At 35.4% G+C, this 20,421-nt stretch overlaps 1 protein-coding gene across 1 annotated transcript in view; it reads right to left on the bottom strand.

Moving 5' to 3' along the window:
• Positions 1–1,370: 1,370 nt before the first annotated feature.
• LOC104072970 (transformation/transcription domain-associated protein-like) overlaps positions 1,371–20,421 on the bottom strand; it is a gene marked incomplete at its 5' end in the record, with an annotated part of 34,251 nt that continues 15,200 nt past the window's right edge. Inside the window, 9 exon segments of the mRNA XM_009572597.1 lie at positions 1,371–1,922; positions 4,145–4,339; positions 5,321–5,524; positions 7,223–7,337; positions 7,339–7,399; positions 10,728–10,945; positions 11,537–11,762; positions 19,178–19,439; positions 20,205–20,404. Coding sequence (XP_009570892.1) covers positions 1,638–1,922; positions 4,145–4,339; positions 5,321–5,524; positions 7,223–7,337; positions 7,339–7,399; positions 10,728–10,945; positions 11,537–11,762; positions 19,178–19,439; positions 20,205–20,404 — 1,766 coding nt within the window.

Raw genomic sequence — 20,421 nt, 5'->3', positions numbered from 1 at the left:
GATGGGCTTTTAGAAATTCCCCTTGTCTCACAGACAGTACAATACTGAATGGTGGCAATTAACTTCAATTATGCCTCTCATGTTATTCTGAAATCTCTAAAGAACCTGTTGACTGCTAATTAAAAGTAGAAAAAAAAAAAACCAAAACACGTGAAACAACCACCACCAGACAGTTACTCATCGTTTGCTATAGCAATCAACATCATCTTTGTTTCTGTGGGAGTAGCAGAAATCTCCTGATAGAGTTCATCTGCAGATATAATCTTGACCTCTGAACAATTACTTAAAAGCTGAATTTCTTGTAGACACGAAATATTCTGTTTAAAGAAAGACTTTTAGAGAACAGATGGTTAACACATTAATTGACTGGCTAGGAAGAAAATGAATGAAACACTGAATGAAAAAATTCTTGTCATATACATACTTCCTATTTGCAGCTCTTCTGTAAACAAATTCAACACCATACATGAGAACATCACAACCACGTCTCATTAATACAGTTATCACCCTTAACATACAGGCTGTTTTCATTTATTAAAGATTACACCTGCTTTTGGGTCTTTTCTATTTAGTCCACGGTATAATGGACTAAACATTCTATAAAAAATAAATGTATTTTTTATAAAATATATAATATTCTAAATAAAATGAATACTATAGAGAGTTTAACAAAATATTTATTTTGAAAAAATCACTCTGTACAAATTTAACATTCTCAACATCGAAGTTTTATAAAAATGCTAACACAACAGAAAGACAAGTGAAACATTAAACTGATCTTTTCTTAAATTACAAAGAAACTGATTCATTCTAAAGAAGCTATTGTAATTCTAAACATTAAAAAAAAAAAGAGAACTTCATAAGATTTTACTTTTTTATCTATTGCAGCCAAATACATGTATCAAAGGATGACTTTTTCCATCCTTTCCATCCTTTTTATAAACTTACCCCCCCCAAACACTGTCCACAACTAAACCAAATACTCTAAATGGTTTACACTTTTACTGTACATAGCTTGTGCTCCAAGAAAAGCTAGAACAATTTGATCATCATTTTCTCAGTGCCTAACAAAGTCACCTCTATACATTTGGTACAAAATTCTCTGTACAAACCAACTTTGCTCACGTAAATCTGAAGAAAACTTAAAGGAAGAGTATTTATTTGTGCCTTCAATTTGGTATAATGAAGGGACAGTGACTAAGTAAAATTTCACAAAGTAAAATTCAGTAACTGGGAATACTGTCTTTTTTTATTTTTAATAATTACTATTGTATAAAAAATTTATATACTGCAGGCTATTAGGAATGACAGACCCTAAATCTAACAGTGCTAGTTTTATAGTCCTCATCATAAAACAAGATTTTTCTCTACATTACTTAAGTTTCCTCTCTTCATTTTAAGCTATTTGTGAAAGCTGTTGTTGCATATTAAACAACCTTTCTTAAACAGGAGAAAATGTCCCCTCATGAAATTAAAAACAGTAAAATTGTCATTACTGTAAACACAATTAAAATGATGACTGACAAAATGCAGTGTGACAGGTAAGCCATGGTCTGGAAAGCTTTTTCACATTTTCTTAACACAATATATGGCTCACACCACGAACAGCAGCAAAAAAAGCTATTGAAAATTTCAAGTTACAGCCAGGGGTGCCAGGCAGGATCCATACGACAGAGATTATCCAAGCTATTAGCAGCTGCTACCAGAGTGTTAACTTTGCTTTCTCCTCCTTCAAACTGAGCAAGATTATGAAGTCGAGTCATGATAGCAGTAACAGCTTTTTGAACCAGTGAAACCAGCTGCTGGCTGTCCATATTTTCGGGTTGCCCAGCTGCTGAGAGTGGAGAGGAAGTATCCTCTTGTGTTTTTTTGTGCCATGCAATTATCTCATCCCGTAGCACAGTTTTTAGGATGCCATCAACCTATATGAAGGAGAAAAATCAGATTATTATATTTAATCCAAAGAACCATCAGGGATTATAGAATTGCAACTAGAATTTAGTCAACGGCATTTTGACACTTTTGGTCCCGCATTGCAATCTCAGCCTTTTCAAGATGAGCGTGGTTTCAACTATCTTTACTACATCCTCTCAAGGTGTTTCTTTTCATAAAAAGCTTTAATTATGAAAACACAATACAATGACTCCTACAGAAATGAAAAAATCACATAAACTATAATGTATATTAAGACCTTCGTACACACAGTCATGTATATTCTCTTTTGAAATGACTCCACTAAATTTATGACTTTTCCCACACACATGCACGCATACACAGAAGTCTTGTGCAAAGATGAAGAGTGCTTTGCAAAGCTGGGGTTTTTTTGCACAATGATTATGCTCTCAGAGAATACTGTTTTCTGCCAAACAGGGAAAGAATACTGACTGCAACATACATACATATGTATATAATATATATATGTATACACATATATATATATATATAGGCCAGTTCTATCCTTGGGTGAAAAAGAAATGCCTGCAACAAATAGTTTCCTGATTTTTCTCATCACTGAGTTGAGTTACTGACATTAATCTGTCAACTCCAACAGTCTTGAGCTTCTAGAACAAACTTTTAGGTATCCAGTCCGAGTCAAATTCACTCTTTGCACATAACAAATAAAACATTTTATAACACATATAGGTATTGGGCCAACATACACAAACACATATTAAATATATTTTATGGACATTTGTAAAAAAGATAAAAGCAGAAAATGTTAAAAGCATTCCTCTTAAGTCCAAAAGATAGATAATCTAAAGCAATAATCGCCATATGCCTGAACTGAGCTGGGCATCCATTGCTCCAAAAAGAATAAATCAGCACCTATACTCTGATCTTCAAGAAATCATAGAATATCTCAAGTTGGAAGGGACCCGTAAGTACCACCGAGTCTAACTCCCTGCTCCTCGTAGGACTACCTAAAACTAAGCCATATGACTAAGAGTGTCGTCCAGATGCTCCTTGAACTCTGACAGGCTTGGTGCCATGACCACTTCCCCGGGGCCACTGTTCCAGTGACAAACCACCCCCTCAGTGAAGAACCTTTTCCTAATGTCCAACCTGAACTTCCCCTGACGCAACTTCATTCCATTTCTTCATGTCCTATCGCGGGTCACCAGAGAGAGAAGATCAGCACCTGCCCCTCCACTGCCCCCCCTGAGGAAGTTGTGGACTGACGAGGGCACCCCTCAGCCTTCTCTTCTCCAAGCTGAACAAACCACGTGACATAGGCCGCTCCTCGGAAGTTGTGCCCTCAGGACCTTTCATCATCTTTGTCACCCTTCTCTGGACACACTCTAATAGTTTGATGTCCTCCTTACATTGAGGCACCCAAAACTGCACACAGTACTCAAGAAGGGGCTGCACCAAATCAATGTGGCAAGTCTAATTGGGCATACATCATTCACATGTTGAAATTACAGGCTATGTCTGCAAATTCATTTGCATGTATAGACATGGCTTTGTAAGGTAAGATGATGAATTATGAAAAAAATATTCTAACACAGCTTTCTGTATTATAGATAAAGAAAAAAATCACTTTAGGATATTTTCCATCTTTTAAAAAGTAACTAGCTCTCACCATAGCTACAGTATGTTCTTTGCAATGTCTTTCTGGTGCAAATTGCTTGCCTAAGTGGCAAGATGTCTCATTTTTGGAAAGCATTAGAATTTAAAAGGAAGTTAGACAATTTCTTTAGAAAACTACGCCCTGCTAAGAGCTAGAATCCATCAAAGTAACAGTATATCTTTAGCATTCTATTCCACTAACAAAGGGCCAAGAGACATTTCTATTCACAGATTATTATCAAGATTCTAAATGATGTTGCATATGTCATTTTACTATTTACCACTGCCAGAATTTGTAAGGATTTATGAGGGAAGAGCACTGAAACAATCAGTCTGAATTAACATGTTTGGACAAAAAAATTAAATTAAGGGTAGAATTATACCTATCTTCCTCCTATTCTTTCCAAAATGGCAAATTGCAAACATTTCAGCTGGCCTTCGTGATGACCTTAGGGTAAGATTTAAAAACAAATACAGACTGTTTAGTTTCTACCTTGACCAAGAAAGTGCTGCTAAGTTTATAAATTGCAAAATATAACATGCCTGCAAACAACTTTTCAAAAGGTATACAAACCTTAAAGTTTGGCTGTGCAAAGCAGCGAGCTACTGCAATCATAGATGCAGTCAGTGGACCAGACACCCCAATGGTGGTAAGAAATTCAGAAATGTTTGGTGTAAGCCGGAATGGAACTGGACGATTGGCATCCAAATCTCCAGTAGCATCGTTAATGTCAAAGCGAAAGTAAGCTACATTTAGCTTGCCAGTATCCTGGATTTAAAAGCAAGATGCACAAGAGTAATTAAAGGAACAGATTTTCATTAATGAAGCCAAAAGAAGTTGGATTTTTGTTTACTGTTAATACTCAGAGTACAAATAGTACTCTAATAGCTTTTCACGCTTTCAGTCAAAGCAAAAAAGTTAAAATTAAGGGCATGCACAAAGTCAGGTATGTATTTCTCTCAAAACGTGTGTCCAAAAACCTTTACTAAATACACATTATTGTAACATCAAACTTAAGGAATAGATTCTTCTGTACTGTGGTCTTTATAGAGTCGTGCAGATAGACAGATCTCTGGTCTCTATGCATCCCAGCTCTGGGTAAACGTTCTCTATGCATTGTTCACTCTGGGTAAGTATCCGAACGCTTATCTAGAGGGATTAAAGAATCTTAATTGCTATACAGAGTATAGCCCTCCATGCATTAAAACGGCATCAAGACTTTAATATATACCACCTTTGCCCTACTAAGGTGGCAAGCCTCATTTTAAATTTTGGTCTAAAAGAGAAAAATCACTATTAATAGGAGTGTAGCTTGACGTGATGGCAATGCTGAAAAGAGAACAGTATTTGAAAAAAGGGTATTTCCCTTTAAGAAAATGAAGCTCTAAATTTTATTTTTTTCTTTTTTTTTTTTTTTTTAAATCTGTTTGACACAGAGATCTATTCAAAGCAATATATTTGAAGGAGGACTAAAAAGAGAGACTTATCAGCCATTTACATGAACAGTTCCAATATCTAAGAACAATTTTACAGACAAAGTTCTGAATTCTCAACACAGAAGGTAGAGTTGATGTCCACAGTTTAAATTACTACCTACATGATGTGCAATCACATATAAATGAAAAGCCTACTGAAATGCACTGTTAATTACATATGTCAAATTACCATTTTGGCTCATTTCAAATGTATAGTCCAAATTTCCATTTGATCAAAGACGACAGCATGCATCTAGAACAAACTAAAGCATACCTGGGCAATCTGCAGCATTTCAGGGTTGAGTCTATTTAAATGAAAGATGAATTCTGCAAAGCCAATTAGGGCTAACTGAATAGTGAACATCTTTCGAAAAGTCCAGTAATCCGTAGCATTGGGGAATGTATGTAAAGCCCACTCCTTAAGCATACTGCGTGGCACCATGTTACTCTGTACTTCTTTAAGTATATCTCTGAGAACCTACATATGAAAAATATTAGTTGAAAGAGATCATTTTTAATACACTTCTTAGTAACAGACAAATATGCCAAAAGCAACTACCAAACTTCTCCTCTCAACTGCTGTATTCCATTTTAGGAAAAACATCCTGAACTTGGACGCTTTCAATCCAACGCTGTTTCCTGACTTCTTTGTCAAAGCACACATAATATTTTGCTAGCCCATCCTCCGCACAGCTAGAAAATATTCTTTACCTGAAAAGGCTAAATTTTTAATAAAACCATATAAGCCTGAGAACTGCAAACAGACATGTCAGAAAACCTGAGACTAAAGTTATATAACCTGATTTGAAGTATCTTCTATTCAAGACTTTCAAGAAAATCAGAAGTGAGCTGAAGAAAAGTTCATCTCACAATGCTGCACTTCCTTATAGGAAACTAACGGAACACACTTCACTATTGTCTAGCTTCAGTGCAAGCTGGATATGCATTTTGCAGCAATAAAATAAAATCCTTTATTTTAAGCATAATGGCAAGATTTGAAATTATACGTGGGACCTACAAAGCATGCAACCTAAAGATGGCTCTCTGCATGGTTTCTTCATATACAGGGTAAAAGGCAAAGGATTTTTATTACACGAGATAGGGATAGACACTGGGTAAAGTAATTTGTAACATGTATTATTATAGCAAAATTACCTCAAAAATACAAAAAGATAAAAGCTGAGAGCTGTATTCAACTGTTTGTGTAAGTGAACACTGTGCAATAGTTTTTTCCTTAGATGTAAACATTTGCAATCTACCAAAACATTTAATTACTGTAGCAAATACTAGCTTAATTAATTAGAAAAAGAAATAAAGTTAGGATTTGCTCTATTACACCAGAAAGCATGATAGTCACACTGACTTCAATTAAACGGCTGTTAAAGAGTTTCATAACCTGAAGGAAAAATTTGCAAAATAGAAACAGATATTATGTAACACTTCATTTTGTTTTGTAACAAAGAAAGCCTGAAAAGACAGTTTCTCTAAATGATGTCTGTGATACATGCATACCATGGATTTTCTAATAGCTGTATTTGAAATGGGACTGGCATTTTATGTAAGAATTTGCATTAACCTTAAGATAAAAAATGTAAAATAAGTTTATTTATCATATAAGGTTATTATTGATTTTTGTTAGAGGTTACAGAGAGAGGGAGCTTTGTTCTTTGAGTACTATCATTTATTAGGGTGAGATCACTCAACTCTTTTTATTCGACTTAGATTAAATTAATCCTCTGGCGATTTTAGGAGATACATTGGAAGAAGATGGGGAACTCGCATCACATACCATGCTGTAACTGCTTATGTAAATTAGGAATGCTGTTTCCCATGTTATCAATTAATTATTTTCAAAGCACTATACTAAAGGGCCAAAAAGCAATCAACATCTTGTCTGTTTTCAGTTGCAGTTACCCAAAACAACTTAGACTAAAACAAATACAGCTTTTTTGAAGCTTTCCAAGATAATCTAAAATACCAGAGAGATAGAAGAGTTCCCAAGAATACATTATGCAAAAACAAAATAAACCCCAAAAATTCAAAACACCACGTCTGCAAAATAAATCTATCTCGCATCTAATGACGGGTGAAGAGTCGGGGCGGGAGGGGATTGGAGACAGTATAGTAGAGTACTCAAGAAAAGCCCTTGATTAAAATTCATTATATATTCTAATACCTGATGGCTAGCTTGAGTCCCCCGTGCTTGGACCGTTGCCAGTCTGTCATAGTAACGAGAAATAGGGTTGTCGTGCTCAATGCCTTTCTTGGCACAGCGTTGCTTATAGATCTTAAAGAGAAGAGGGATTGTCTTCAACCAAGCGCATCTGTGGAGAAACTGCTACAACACGGGGGACTAGGAGTAATTTGAAAAGGGTGAGAGAGGATGGGGGAGGGGAGCAGCAGAGAGAGCAAACCAAAACAAAACAGTTAATCCATAACCCAAATACTAAGAGAAGAATTAGTATGCAAGTATCAGCCCTTAAAACACGACTGTGATAATCAACTGAAGTGTACCAAGAGAAAATTTTTATTACTACACTCATAACTAATTCACAAGCTCAGTTAAAAAGAAAGTATGATAGCAGATTTTTTTTTTATCTTAACAGAAACATCAACTATATTAGAAAAAAAAATTGAGCACTCGTTATTCTTCCTACTTTTCTTTACCTGCAGAAAAGAGGGTAATACTTTGTTCAGATGCAAATGGATTTGTAACATCTGATTACATGACACTGGCATTATGTCAATAAAAATTACTCTGAAGAAGAACACTAGTAAACTCAATAGGGTATTTAAAGTGATTCAGAAAAACTGGAGGAAAAAAAAATCTGAACATAGTTGAGGAATAAATGTTTAAATGAAAATAACGTAGGAAAGACACAACAAAATATTCAATAATAAGAAAACTTAAGCCACTGAGCTTTTCCTTGATGAGCAGTAAACTTGCAAAAACCCTATTTGGAGTTTCACGCTGCTCAACAGATGTATCATCCTACTGAGTCTTATGTGCATCCCCACCTACATCAAGACAGACAAGGCCTCTTCCATAGCTAGCTTTTCCAGTGACACTGTTTGTAATGTTTGACAGCAACCTCCAGTTACCACCAAAACTGTTCCTTCATCATTTCCTCCAGAAGCTGTAATAATTAACCTCAGAAATGTACGGAAAGGATGTTTAAATGCATTTAAATTGTTTGATGTAATTTCTTCAATCTTAAAGAAAATGCATTCTGCAGAAGGGGTGTTAATGAGCTATTTCTTCTGGTCTGCTTCCATTAACCTCTAGCAGCAGAGAAATGAATGTTCTTTAGGTTCTTTCAAATAGTATCAAACCACAAGGTACAGAATTATTTCCAAAAACACTGTAGTTTAAAAACAGCTCTTTGACAGAAAACATGTTACTTTACTAATCATGTTATACAGAGGATATATTTCTGTATCAGTGGCCTTATTTATTATATCTTTCAAGGCTTTATCTACTGCATTTTTGTTATTTTGGCCTCAGAGTGATGCAAAATCGTCTTCACATATGTAGAGATACTATATTTACCTTTTGTTATAACAAATCCTTTGGCTTGTACATTTTGGTCTTTTTAAAGTTAGAACTCACATATGCATTTCTAGCTCTGTAAGTGCAACTTCCATCATCTGGCCACCTAAGCTCATGACAGCAACTTCATGTCAATAGATACTATTAGCCCAAAAAGGAGGACTGATAAAACCATACTTTTTTAAAATCAGATCTCAGCACTTTTTAAAAGGACAACAGCAAAGTAGCAGCTTTGTCTTAGTGTCTTTGATTAAAGTTTCCCTTATCCATAATATATTTCCTGCTCACCAACCAAGGATTATTAGAACTGACTAATGCAATGTACAAGACTCATTTATATGAAGTTAGTAAGTGATTCATTGACCTTCTGAAATGAAAAGTATTTATACATTAATATGAATTAGCTACACAGCTGTAAGCTGGAACTTGCCAACACAGACTTAGTATCTGGAAAACACAAGAGTTTAACTCTTTTAAAGCATTTACATTAGTATTTGAATCACAAGCAGATCTAGCATGTTGCCAGGTGAGACTGATATTCTCTGTTTCTCATTTCATGAATGAATTAGAATCATAGAATCATTAAGGTTGGAAAAGACCTCTAAGATCATCAAGTCCAACCGTTAACCCAACACCACCATGCCCACTAAACCATGTCCCTAAGCACCTCAGCTACACGTCTTTTAAACACCTCCAGGGGTGGTGACTCCACCACTTCCCTGGGCAGCCTGTTCCAAGGCCTGACTACTCTTTCAGTAAAGAAGTTTTTCCTGATGTCCAGTCTAAACCTCCCCTGGCACAACTTGAGGCCATTTCCTCTTGTCCTATCGCTGGTTACTTGGGAGAAGAGACCAACCCCCACCTCGCTACAACCTCCTTTCAGGTAGCTGTAGAGCGCGATGAGGTCTCCCCTCAGCCTCCGCTTCTCCAGGCTAAACAGCCCCCGTTCCCTCAGCCGCTCCTCATCAGACTTGTTCTCCAGACCCTTCACCAGCTTCGTTGCCCTCCTCTGGACACGCTCCAGCACCTCAGTGTCCTTCTTGTAGTGAGGGGCCCAAAACTGAACACAGGATTCGAGGTGTGGCCTCACCAGGGCCGAGGACAGGGGCACAATCACCTCCCTACTCCTTGTGGCCACACTATTTCTGATAGAGGCCAGGGTGCCATTGGCCTTCTTGGCCACCTGGGCACACTGCCAAATTACTTATAATGGACACATGAAAAACCCAAGATACACAAGGAAAGAGAAAGAATTAAGACTGTATTCAGCCTTCATTCACTGTTTCTGTTTTGAAATACCTAAATACATGACCTTTTCATTAGGTGAATATTTTGGCAATTTATACACATAAATCATACTGGAACCCTCCTTAACCCTCCTCATTAAGGCCTCCCTACCATTATGTTTGTTAGTTCTGTAATGTTAAGCATTGCCAGGTGGTGCTGTTGGCAAAGTGCACTCTTCAAACCAAGTAAACTTTTACAGGATCATAGAAGTATGCTCAACAGAAGTCCTGCATCCAATATCTACAATATGAATGGGTTTTATTTGGCAACAACTAACCATTCAGTATATATTCCTGAAAGTAAACATCACCATGGATATATAAAGTTACTTCAAAAATTACAAAGATATGTTCTCATATATCAGAGAATTCAGAAACTATATATCAAATTCAAAGCTCTACAAAAAAATTCTTTCTTCTTCTGTGTTACATGGAAGAGGTAAAAGAAATTCAATATTCATATATTGCAACTTGGGGAGAAAAAGTTTTGTTCTCTCCCTCCCCAGTCGTATCTAAATGCTTGTTCTGAAGTACATGTATCCATTTCCATAGCAACAGATCCAATAGGCATGACTCTGCCTTATATATGTTATTCATAACTGAACTTTAAACCATAAATGATGCATGTAAGCTCTTCTAAAAACACCCTAGATCACATGCAATCAACTTTACTTCTTCAGGGGGTGCTACAATGCCAGAAAAGACTAATCACTTAGACAGATGTATACTTTCTGAATATTCAAAAACTTGAGTATCGGTGATTAGTAGCTGTCAAAAACTTAGCAATTACAATCTTTGAGTATAACATATATTTTAAAATAATATAAAATCTCTCTTTTCAGTACCTGTAAAAAACAAATGTCTTTTTGTGGTTTCCTTCCTTTTCTCTAAGCAGGGGTTCAAAAGACGAAGAAGTTGTAATACCCGCTCTTCTCTACGAGACTCTGTCAAGCAAGCATCATTCATTACCAGATATGGGTAAATCTTTCCATTATGGCCTCGGATGTAGAGTCTTCTAGCTGCAGTATTGTGTTTCTGAACTATCTCCACTCTGGGCATGAACCTATCAGGAAGAAAGGGATATTAAAGCACCTGAGCTAATCTCCCCTGATATTAAATCATGATATTTAAAAAAAAAAAAAAAAAAAAAAAAAAAAAAAACCACCAAAACCAAAACAAAACAAACCACCAAAGAAATAAGGCAGTGCAACAGTATTAGAAGGTACAATTCTATTATCCAGCCAGCCCATGGTTTCTATTTTGTAGTCAAAAAGCTCTTCTGTTTGATTTTGTTATCAAGCAAACACAGTTCTTGAGCAAGATTAATCATTAGATCAGACCTTTATCACTATTTTGAAGAATAATACCTCACTGACTACAACAGAAGAACTAATCTCAACTTATACCAACATAAAAGAAAACCAAATACACTCTTCATATAACAGTACAGTTGCTTAGTAAGGCAATGTAAAATTACCAAAGGAGGGTAAAATCAAAAAATAAAGGTGTTATACCAAAGTATAACTCTGTATATGTAACTTAAATATATGAAATGTACACAACATTGATTTTTGCAGAGTGGACAGATGGAAGAGGTTTTCATTTTCTTCTTTGTTTTCAGAATTACAACTACCAAAGGATATTTTTAGGTTACCTTGCTATCTTGATGTAGTAATGTGTTGGCTTTGGCATAAGGAATTCTCCAGGTATCTCTACTTCTGCAGTTTGAGCTGAAAAATTACTTAGAAAGCGGCACTTTTCCTCTATGAGGAAGAACTTTGGAAGCTGTTTAGTTTTTGCCTCCAGAATTTTGATCCATTTCTTCAGTTTAGAGATAAGATTGTGAAGTTTCATTGACCCTGGCACACTGAAGTCAAAGTCTAAAAGAAAAAAATATATATACATCCTCAGAATTTCAAATTCTATATAGGGTATTTAACTATCAAGTGTCTGAAGTTTGCATTTTCAAAGAGGTTCTTTCAGCCACATGCCCTCAAGCAAAATTCTTTAAGGAGGCCCACATACAGCACACATACCTGTTACATAGAAAAGCATCACACTGGTCTAGAATACGATAGTGAAATGGAAAGCTACTACAATCAGCAACTCACGCAAAAAAAGGAAAGCATACTACCAAGCAAGTCCAGCAGAGAAACATGGCTACCTATAAACCTTAAACACAACAGAAAACTAGCAGGTTCAGACAAACACAGAAGAGACACAAGAATCATTAAGGAAGAATCAGAGCATAATTGCTATAGGATTATACAAGAGCAATAACACAACAACAGTAAATGCTAGAGGAGAACAAAACATACAATTCAATAGTGCAAACCGAATACACATCTAGAGCTGTACTGCCTTTAAAAGACAGGCTCTGTTGAATATTTCATCTCTATAGAAAATGTTTTTAGTAAAGTCCTAAAATTATATATAACTTAAACGTGTAAGAATCTGCTACCTCTTTTCTGTACACAGCTCTAAAATATTCTCTGTTATTTAGTAAACAATGAACTTGCCAAGATTTTCCTGTTTTACAGTCATGCAAACATTAGAAAAACATACTGTGAGCATTCTAAATACTATTACTGTATTTAACTCTCTATATTCTGCAATCAGACAAACTGCATAGAAAGAAAGCAGTAATAAACCAACCGATTAGATTAGATGGGATCATTTAGTGAAAGAGGAAGATTAAGCTTATTTTACAGCCTAGCACTGTAATTTTCTGCCTGTTTCATTAAAAGTGATTTATTTATTTAAAATCAGTGGAGGCTTTTTACTATTAAAAGGGATGAAAGAGCCTCAACTGAGGATATAACGTAGAATCTGTGAGCAACTGCAGGACAAGTAGTAAAATTGCTATTACTATTATTCTCCTATTCTGAGCTGCAAGAAAATTCTCTTTATTCTTTCCTGGCTTAGATAACAATTGCATGCCACCACAGGAAGAACAGATATGGCAGCCTAAACAAAAATGACAATATTACGCAAACAGCCTGATCTTTGCTTTGCAACATAACAGTATTGCAGCGTGGAACTATCTCCTATAGCCCATGTGCAAGTGAAGTAAGAACTTTCTCAAGGTCAATACATGGTCTTCACTACACTATGCCGATAATTCTGTAACAGAAATCACTGCAATCAATGCCATCTTCTCAATACTGCTTTCACTACAGTTTCACAACACAGCAAATAAATAAATAAATAAATAAATGTGTTTGAATTTCCCAAAAGAGGGAAAATGAATAAACCACATACACAAATGAAATTATGGTTCAGCACTTCAGTACCACAACAATGAGAGATTAAACACAGTAAGAAGATAAACTGCTCTCTCTGTAAACCTCGTTAGTTATGGCATCCCAAATTGTGCAAGTTAACTAACAGACTTGAATTTTTAAAAAGCATTTCTATAACAGAGTCTAAAGATGCCACTTTAAGTTCAACACGTTACAAGTGAAAAAGCAACAGCAAGAAAAAAACAGAGAATGTCGGTTCAGTATTTCTGAGATTTACAGCTAAAGCAGAACAAACAGAATCTTCATTATGGTTCAATACAACAGAAAATTAACACAGTCTCAAAAATTAGTTTGAATCTTATTGCAGAATCTATGTTTCACTATGTTATATACACACATTATTTTCCTAAGTTGACAAAAAAACAAAACCCAAAACAAAACAATCATGAGTGCTGCTCAGTGGGGAAATTAATTTGACCACATAACTATGCTACAAGCATCTATCTGCAAGTATGCTAATAGTGAATTAAGTACATGCGCACAGCTACTACTGCATATAAAAGTTTTTCTCAACCACAATTAAAACCACTGAAAACTGATTATCCACAAGACTTACTCCTACAAGCAAGGTTAGAACATTTATTCTTTTAGCCAGAAGAGTTCATATAATTCTATACATACACTCTTGTTCTCCAAGTCCTCTTCTTTACAGGTACAGGATACTATTACCAAATAAAATAATGCAACCTAGGATTCCTTTCATTTTGCTATTCTGTAACTTAGAATATCAAAGAACACATAACCCAACATATTGCATTGTGTATCCACAGTATACTGATACGCTACGAGCTTTCAGTGAAAGTCTTAAGTCTATTAAGCCCAAAACAGAGCAAAAAAACAGCACATAAAAAATCCTTCCCACTTCTACAAGAAAAAAAGTCTATAATGAAAACTACCGTTTCAGATTTATGGATATTAGAAATTAGTATAACTCTGTAATAGTCCCTTTTCTTTTTCTACCTGATATGGGCAGTGCATCTATTGCAGTATCACTATAGAACACTCTTATTATAATCCCAAGCCTACCCTCTAGTGAGCAATGGGAGTAAATCATTTCATGAAAGTGACAAAATTATTGAATCATTTAATCTCCTGAATCCCTGAAGTGCAGGAAAGTATCCCCAAATTGCAACTAGTTTTTGTGCTAATGTGAATCACCAAAGTAGTAAAAATATGCACCGATATATATTCCTTACAAAAAGTCATTCAGTTCACCACGAGAATAGCTCTAGTTTGTTGAAATGCCTATTTTAGGATTTTTGTTGTTGTTTTGTTTCCCATCGGCAGATGGGAAAAACAGAGAGTTCAATTAGTCTTTTTGCTCACGTCACAGAGAGTCCATCTGAGAAGAAAAATCACTTCAGCTGGAAGAAAGGGAAATACAAGACCAGACGTTATTTGTGTACAAAGCTCTCTGTTTTGCAGACATCTTAATCTATATAAATAGTATTTTTGTTTCAAACAAATCCACTTTTTCAGTACTGGAGCAGTACTTTTCTACTACTGGAGAACATCTTTCTCAAGCTAACACATGCTGGTCTAAAATACCTTACTACTTACACCATCTTTTCCAAAACAGAATAGGAAGTTTACCCCCTCATCTTTAATGAAGATACTCACAGAAGACTGTGATACAGGCTGCAATTGAAGAAGCTTGCTCTCTGTTCTCAGTGCTGCTAAAGGTTCTACACTGCGATATATGTATTTCAAACAAACATGTTCATTCAAAGTCTTGAATGCCTCAAAAAGTGCTACCTGAATCTATCCAACCCAGAATAATTGGCAAGTTCTTGCCACTCTCAATGAAAGGACAAACAGGGGGCACAATCTTCCTGCCAGTGAGACAGACCTAAAAAATCCTGATGGTTCTTAACACAACTAGATAAAGCTTAATACTTTTTGAATGAGGGCTGTACCATCACTTCTCATGAAGCAACACAAAAAAAGAATACACTTGAGTTAGCAAAATTAGAGTACCATGCCCCCCTGTCCCCCCAAACCCCTTGACCTACAGAACATTAACACAGCATTAAAAAACAAACAAAGAAAACACCTCCAAACTAAGACTTAACATCTAAAAAAACCCCTTCTGCTACACTGGCAGAAAATAGTTCTCATCAGTTAGAAGTAACAGATGTTTAATGCTTTTAGAGCAAGCAATAGTTCATTTGCAAGATTTTAAAAATTATTCTGACCATAGGCAAAGCCTGATTATACTTAAAGTTCACGACCCAAGGATCTTCAACTAAAGAGCCAGGACACCCATCATGTAAGATGCCACTTAGGACTGAAATGTAAGCTTAGCTTCGCAGAGCAGTTCAAATCCTTTATACATATGATACTGAAGAAGATCCAAGCATTCTCCGAGAGAGGAGAGCTGTCTTGCTTTTGAAGTGATTATTCAGATACCTATATACTTCGTACTTTTGCAAAGGTTCTTTTTAATCTCACAAGAACTTTTGGAAAGCACCAACAAACATGAAAAAAATCTCAGTGACAGCCAAGCAGAAATATGAAACAGGACTTCTGGTTTACCACACAGCTCCAGAAAACCAAGACTGCAAAGACCAGACCAAGGTCAAATATGATGCCAACTCCAATCTCTTGATTTGAATTTTCTGGATAACATCCTGTTACCTAAAACTTTGAACAAGAAGAAAGAGCTACTCAAGTGATGCTATGCTCATTCTTGAGAAAAGAAAAAAAAAAATCCTTAAAAAAAGCTGAAAATTAATAACAGAGCTCTTCCCCCTGCCCTCTCCCCACACTTCAGAGAAATAGTAAGACTTCAGGAAGTTTCCTTCTGATTAGAGTTTCCATTCGCAGTAGAGAATTCATTGTGCTGGGTGCCAAAACTCTCAGGAAAATTATCTTGCCCTTTGAGAGTGTATTTTGGAATTTTCCATTCGTATTCAGCTTCAGTTGGAGAGATGGTTGCAGAAAGAAGCAGGATCCAAACTCTAAACTATCATCTGCCCACAAAAGAACAATTGAGGCAGTTTTTCTCCTCCTTTCACTGCTGAGAGCTCTCAAAGGGAGCATTTCTCAGCATTTGCCTGTTCTTTGATGTTAAAGGTTTAGCAGAAAAGGAGAGAAGGAACAAAGAACAGATGGTCAAAGAACTATGCATTTGAAGTGCCAGGAAAAAAAATTCAAAGAAAAATTTGGTTTTAAAATATATGTTAGGATGGAAAAAGATGACCTATCAAAGCTCCAACGGTCCAGACGGCTGCAGACAAAGTATTTAGAATGGAAGAAATGGTGTGAGAGTCCCCAGCGGCTCCAAACAGGAATCAAGATGCAACTCAGACATTGGCGGAAGAGATTATGCAACCAAACATAGTTGAAAGTGTCTATAAAACACAGCTGTCAACATTAATCTGGAAATAACTGAAGAAAACAGTTTACTCCAAGACAGCTCCTCAGCTTGGATACTTTTGAAAAGGAAGGCAACCACTCTAATTATCTGTCCATCATCTAAATGCAACTGGTACCGAGAATCAGAAAAAACAAACAGGAACATTCTACTGTGACAAAAGGACACAGTAGGCATGGCTTACAAATGGTTTCTCATAACGTTAAAACAGCCTTTGCTATCTTTAGTACAATAATTACAATCCTATTCATTTATTTATGTACATTTTACTGTTATTGCAAAATTAATAAAAAACTTATTTTCATCTTCTGCATAATGAATTCAATTACAAAAATGCGTAATTATATCGATCAGTTTAATTTCTTCTGTTTTCCCACACTTCATTTGTGAATTAAAACACTGAGTTTATTAGATTAAAATAAAATCAAATCTAGTACTAAGCAAAATAATTATTTTAATCCTGTAGACATTCATGTTTAATCATACTTGAAAAATAAAACTGAACTCTTCAACAAAAAAAATACGGAAAGTAATTACTTATTATTAAACTGAAGTTTACTAAGAAACACTTCACATTTTATAACTTTACATGTTTTTTATGTCCAGGCCTATGTTGCTGTTTTTATTTTATATGTTGTTCCATGCAACTCTTTAATAAATGATATGATTAGATAGCAAACCTGAAAACCTTAAATGTCATTTATATATCATAAAAGACATGTAAAAAATATACAACAGCATATAAAAACTGAAAATCCTCTCCATTTTTTATTTTAACTAAAAACTGTAACTGAATTGTAATTAAACTTTCTAATTATTTCTCTAGAAATGTGCTGAAACATTACTTTAGATTTTGCAGACTTGAGCCTGGTGTTCTATTTAGTTTTCCTTTACACATTCTGAAACCCCAGATCTCTCAACATTCAAAGGAAAGAAACTAAGAGGTACTATGACAGACCAAAAATAAGTCAAAACCAACAAAAACTGAGCATACCAACACCACTTATAGCAATAAAAAAGTGACTATAGTACTATTGCAATGTAAAGACATATAAACCATTATTAAAAATGAAAAACAAGTCTAAACTGTCATTAAATGTATTTTTTCCCCCTGTAAGCTTCAAAGACACACAAAATTCTTCTACTTCCATTTCCCTCCCTAGTACACTTCATCCACTAAAAATTTAATCATATGGTTCAGGACCTTCATTGTCTGCTGTCATGCAACTGTTGTGCCTCAAAAAGGACATCGTGCAATACCTGGCATGCACAAGATATATAGGCCATATCTACAACTGAGTTACTTTCACAGATTCCCATCAGTTCACTTATTTTCACAACATTATCAGTCAAATGCTTGAAAAAACACCGCAAGTCTACTTGTCAAACTCTGTAAATGCTCAGTAGCTGTTTTGACCTCAAATAATTTTAAGTCAGAGCAACTTTATGTAACTTAGAATTCTAAAAAGAGTAACTTTTCAATGCAAGATTCACTTTTGCAGAGGAACCAGCTTGATGTGGAAAGGGGGTGGTTTTTAAATCATTATAAAAGCTAAGCTGATAGAGTTTTAACTCATGCCAGAATCATCTAAGTCAGAGTCCCAGTAGGGTAAAGAGAAAAGTAGATTCAGAAGAAGATGAAAACCCAGGTCTTCACAAAAATTCTATCTTGCCAGTTTTGAACAACTAATAAGTTTGAATTCTTCTGTTAAAAAAAAACCCAACACCTATATTTAATTACCCATTTTCATCTAATTCTACAGTTACCTTTAAGGAAAAGCTGATGTAGTTTAGATAGGAATATATGCAAAACTCAAAATCCTGTCAATCCAAAACACTGATGCCAATCAATGTCACATTCTGTCATATACAGGCACATGGCCTTAACACTTTTCACCAAATATATCAAAACCACACTCTACTGTACACAAGCTTTTCTCAGAATTTTAAATCAACATCAGATACTCAAACACGTAACTCCACTGATAAAGAGAAAACGAATGAAGCAAAAAAGCTACTTCCCTTAAGTATCTTTTTTTATTAGATCTGATTAAAGTTATTGATTCAATTTACCTAACTATGATGTAAATTTGTGTAATAGGATTTTTATAATCTAGTTATTCAAAACACTAAAGTAATCTTACTCATCAGAAGTAGGCTGTTTTGAAAGACTTCACACAATATTGTCAGTTCGGAGTTCTGGAGTGAAAATTACATTAAATTCTGGCATCACCATAAAATAGAGATCATTATTGTCCCTCATCTATGGCAGGCAGTTCTACGCAAATTGCAAAAATATTATAGTGAAGTAATCTAATTTATCTTTAAACATATATGTGATTTGACCAGTTTTTGGTTACAAAAATACAACAATATACTCATTCTCTATGTTGAGGTCTGTTTTTCACTTGAATAATCTTACTCCACAGAACACTGGAACACACAAACTACTTCAGGTTTTTTGAATGACAGAAAGGCGCTGTTTTCTGTATTTTCTCTCAGGAAAAATATTGGAAGAAGAATAAAAAAGCAGAATGCCTTCACAATTGAACTTTGGGAGGGGGGAATTTCTCTAGAGATTAAAAGTAACATTTAAAAAAACACTTTAAACATTTACCTGTTGTAAATTGCCCTTTTAACTTCTGGAACACGGGATCTTGAGCTGTTGCCTGTGCTCTCCTAGCTAGTGACTCTGAGGCTGCACTAGAAAACATGGTAGACACATTGGAGACATTCTCAAGACCTACTCCAAAAGTGCTGACTAACTTCTTGACAAAGTTTAGTGTGTGAGGAGTGATTTTGGCATCTGAAACGGCTCCACTTTTCTCAAAGGCAACTGAATAGCACTTCGCCAAGCCCTGTTGCAGTTGTCTAAGAACCTAAAAAAAAAAAAAAAAAGACAAAATAATCGGGAAGATTAGGCCTTCTGATTTGACACCAAGTATTTATTCCCACACCGCATTTTATATAGTAAAGTTATCCTCTCGGAAACATTTATTTAAAACTGTATTTTTAAATTGCATCACAGGGTCAATCAGAATGACAGCACTGTTTCTTATTAGCACTGCAAACGAACAAACTGAGCAGTGGAAATGCTGCATCACAAAGTACACCTTGCTCTTTCAACAGCAGCTAAGTTTTAGATTTCATATTTTGTGATATATTATAAAATGATGTGATATGAGGAATCTTTCTTCAAACAAACACTGTGCTAGGTAGACAGAACAGAATAGCCTGACACTTTGAGAGGCAAATAAAAGTGGAGTGGCATATCCATCCGCTCTCTGTTATAATTCAAACTTTGGACAATAATCACCACCTGTCACACACCACTAGATCAAGAAGGAAACTGGTATCTGTGAAACTTAATGTAAGAATATAAATTTTTAGTTAGTACAAGCAAGAGCTTAAATCCTAGAGGCATTCATCAAGTTAATAATTTTGGGAAACCTCTGTATTCCTTCCATAAATAACCAAGCTCCTTAAAACTCCAATCAGAACAATGACTTCTACAAATACATCAGTTTACTAATCAAAACAAATAGTTATGGTTTAATGTTTAAAAATAATTCCCAGATAAATATTTTGCAGCTAACTTTTCCTTAGATGATACACACATATGAAGGTGTATTAAAGCCAAATACCTCTTCATGCCAATTCTCCCTGAACCAGACCATCTGATCTACAATGCCTTCCAGAGAAGACAAAAGTGTTGGATGTAATTCTCGCTGCATATGCATAATTCTGCTGCATCGCCACATTGGTGCAGTGGCTCTGATTGGCCCAGGATCTGAAGCAGAGTGGGACTGATTTCCAACTGAACTTGGCTGTTGTTGCCCAGAATCTGGAAAGTGGAAAATT

Source organism: Fulmarus glacialis, unplaced genomic scaffold (assembly GCF_000690835.1).
Source record: "Fulmarus glacialis isolate BGI_N327 unplaced genomic scaffold, ASM69083v1 scaffold14292, whole genome shotgun sequence".
Classification (NCBI taxonomy): Eukaryota; Metazoa; Chordata; class Aves; order Procellariiformes; family Procellariidae; genus Fulmarus; species Fulmarus glacialis.
The sequence above is the reverse complement of the archived record's forward strand: the minus strand, read 5'-3'. Positions and strand labels throughout refer to the sequence as shown.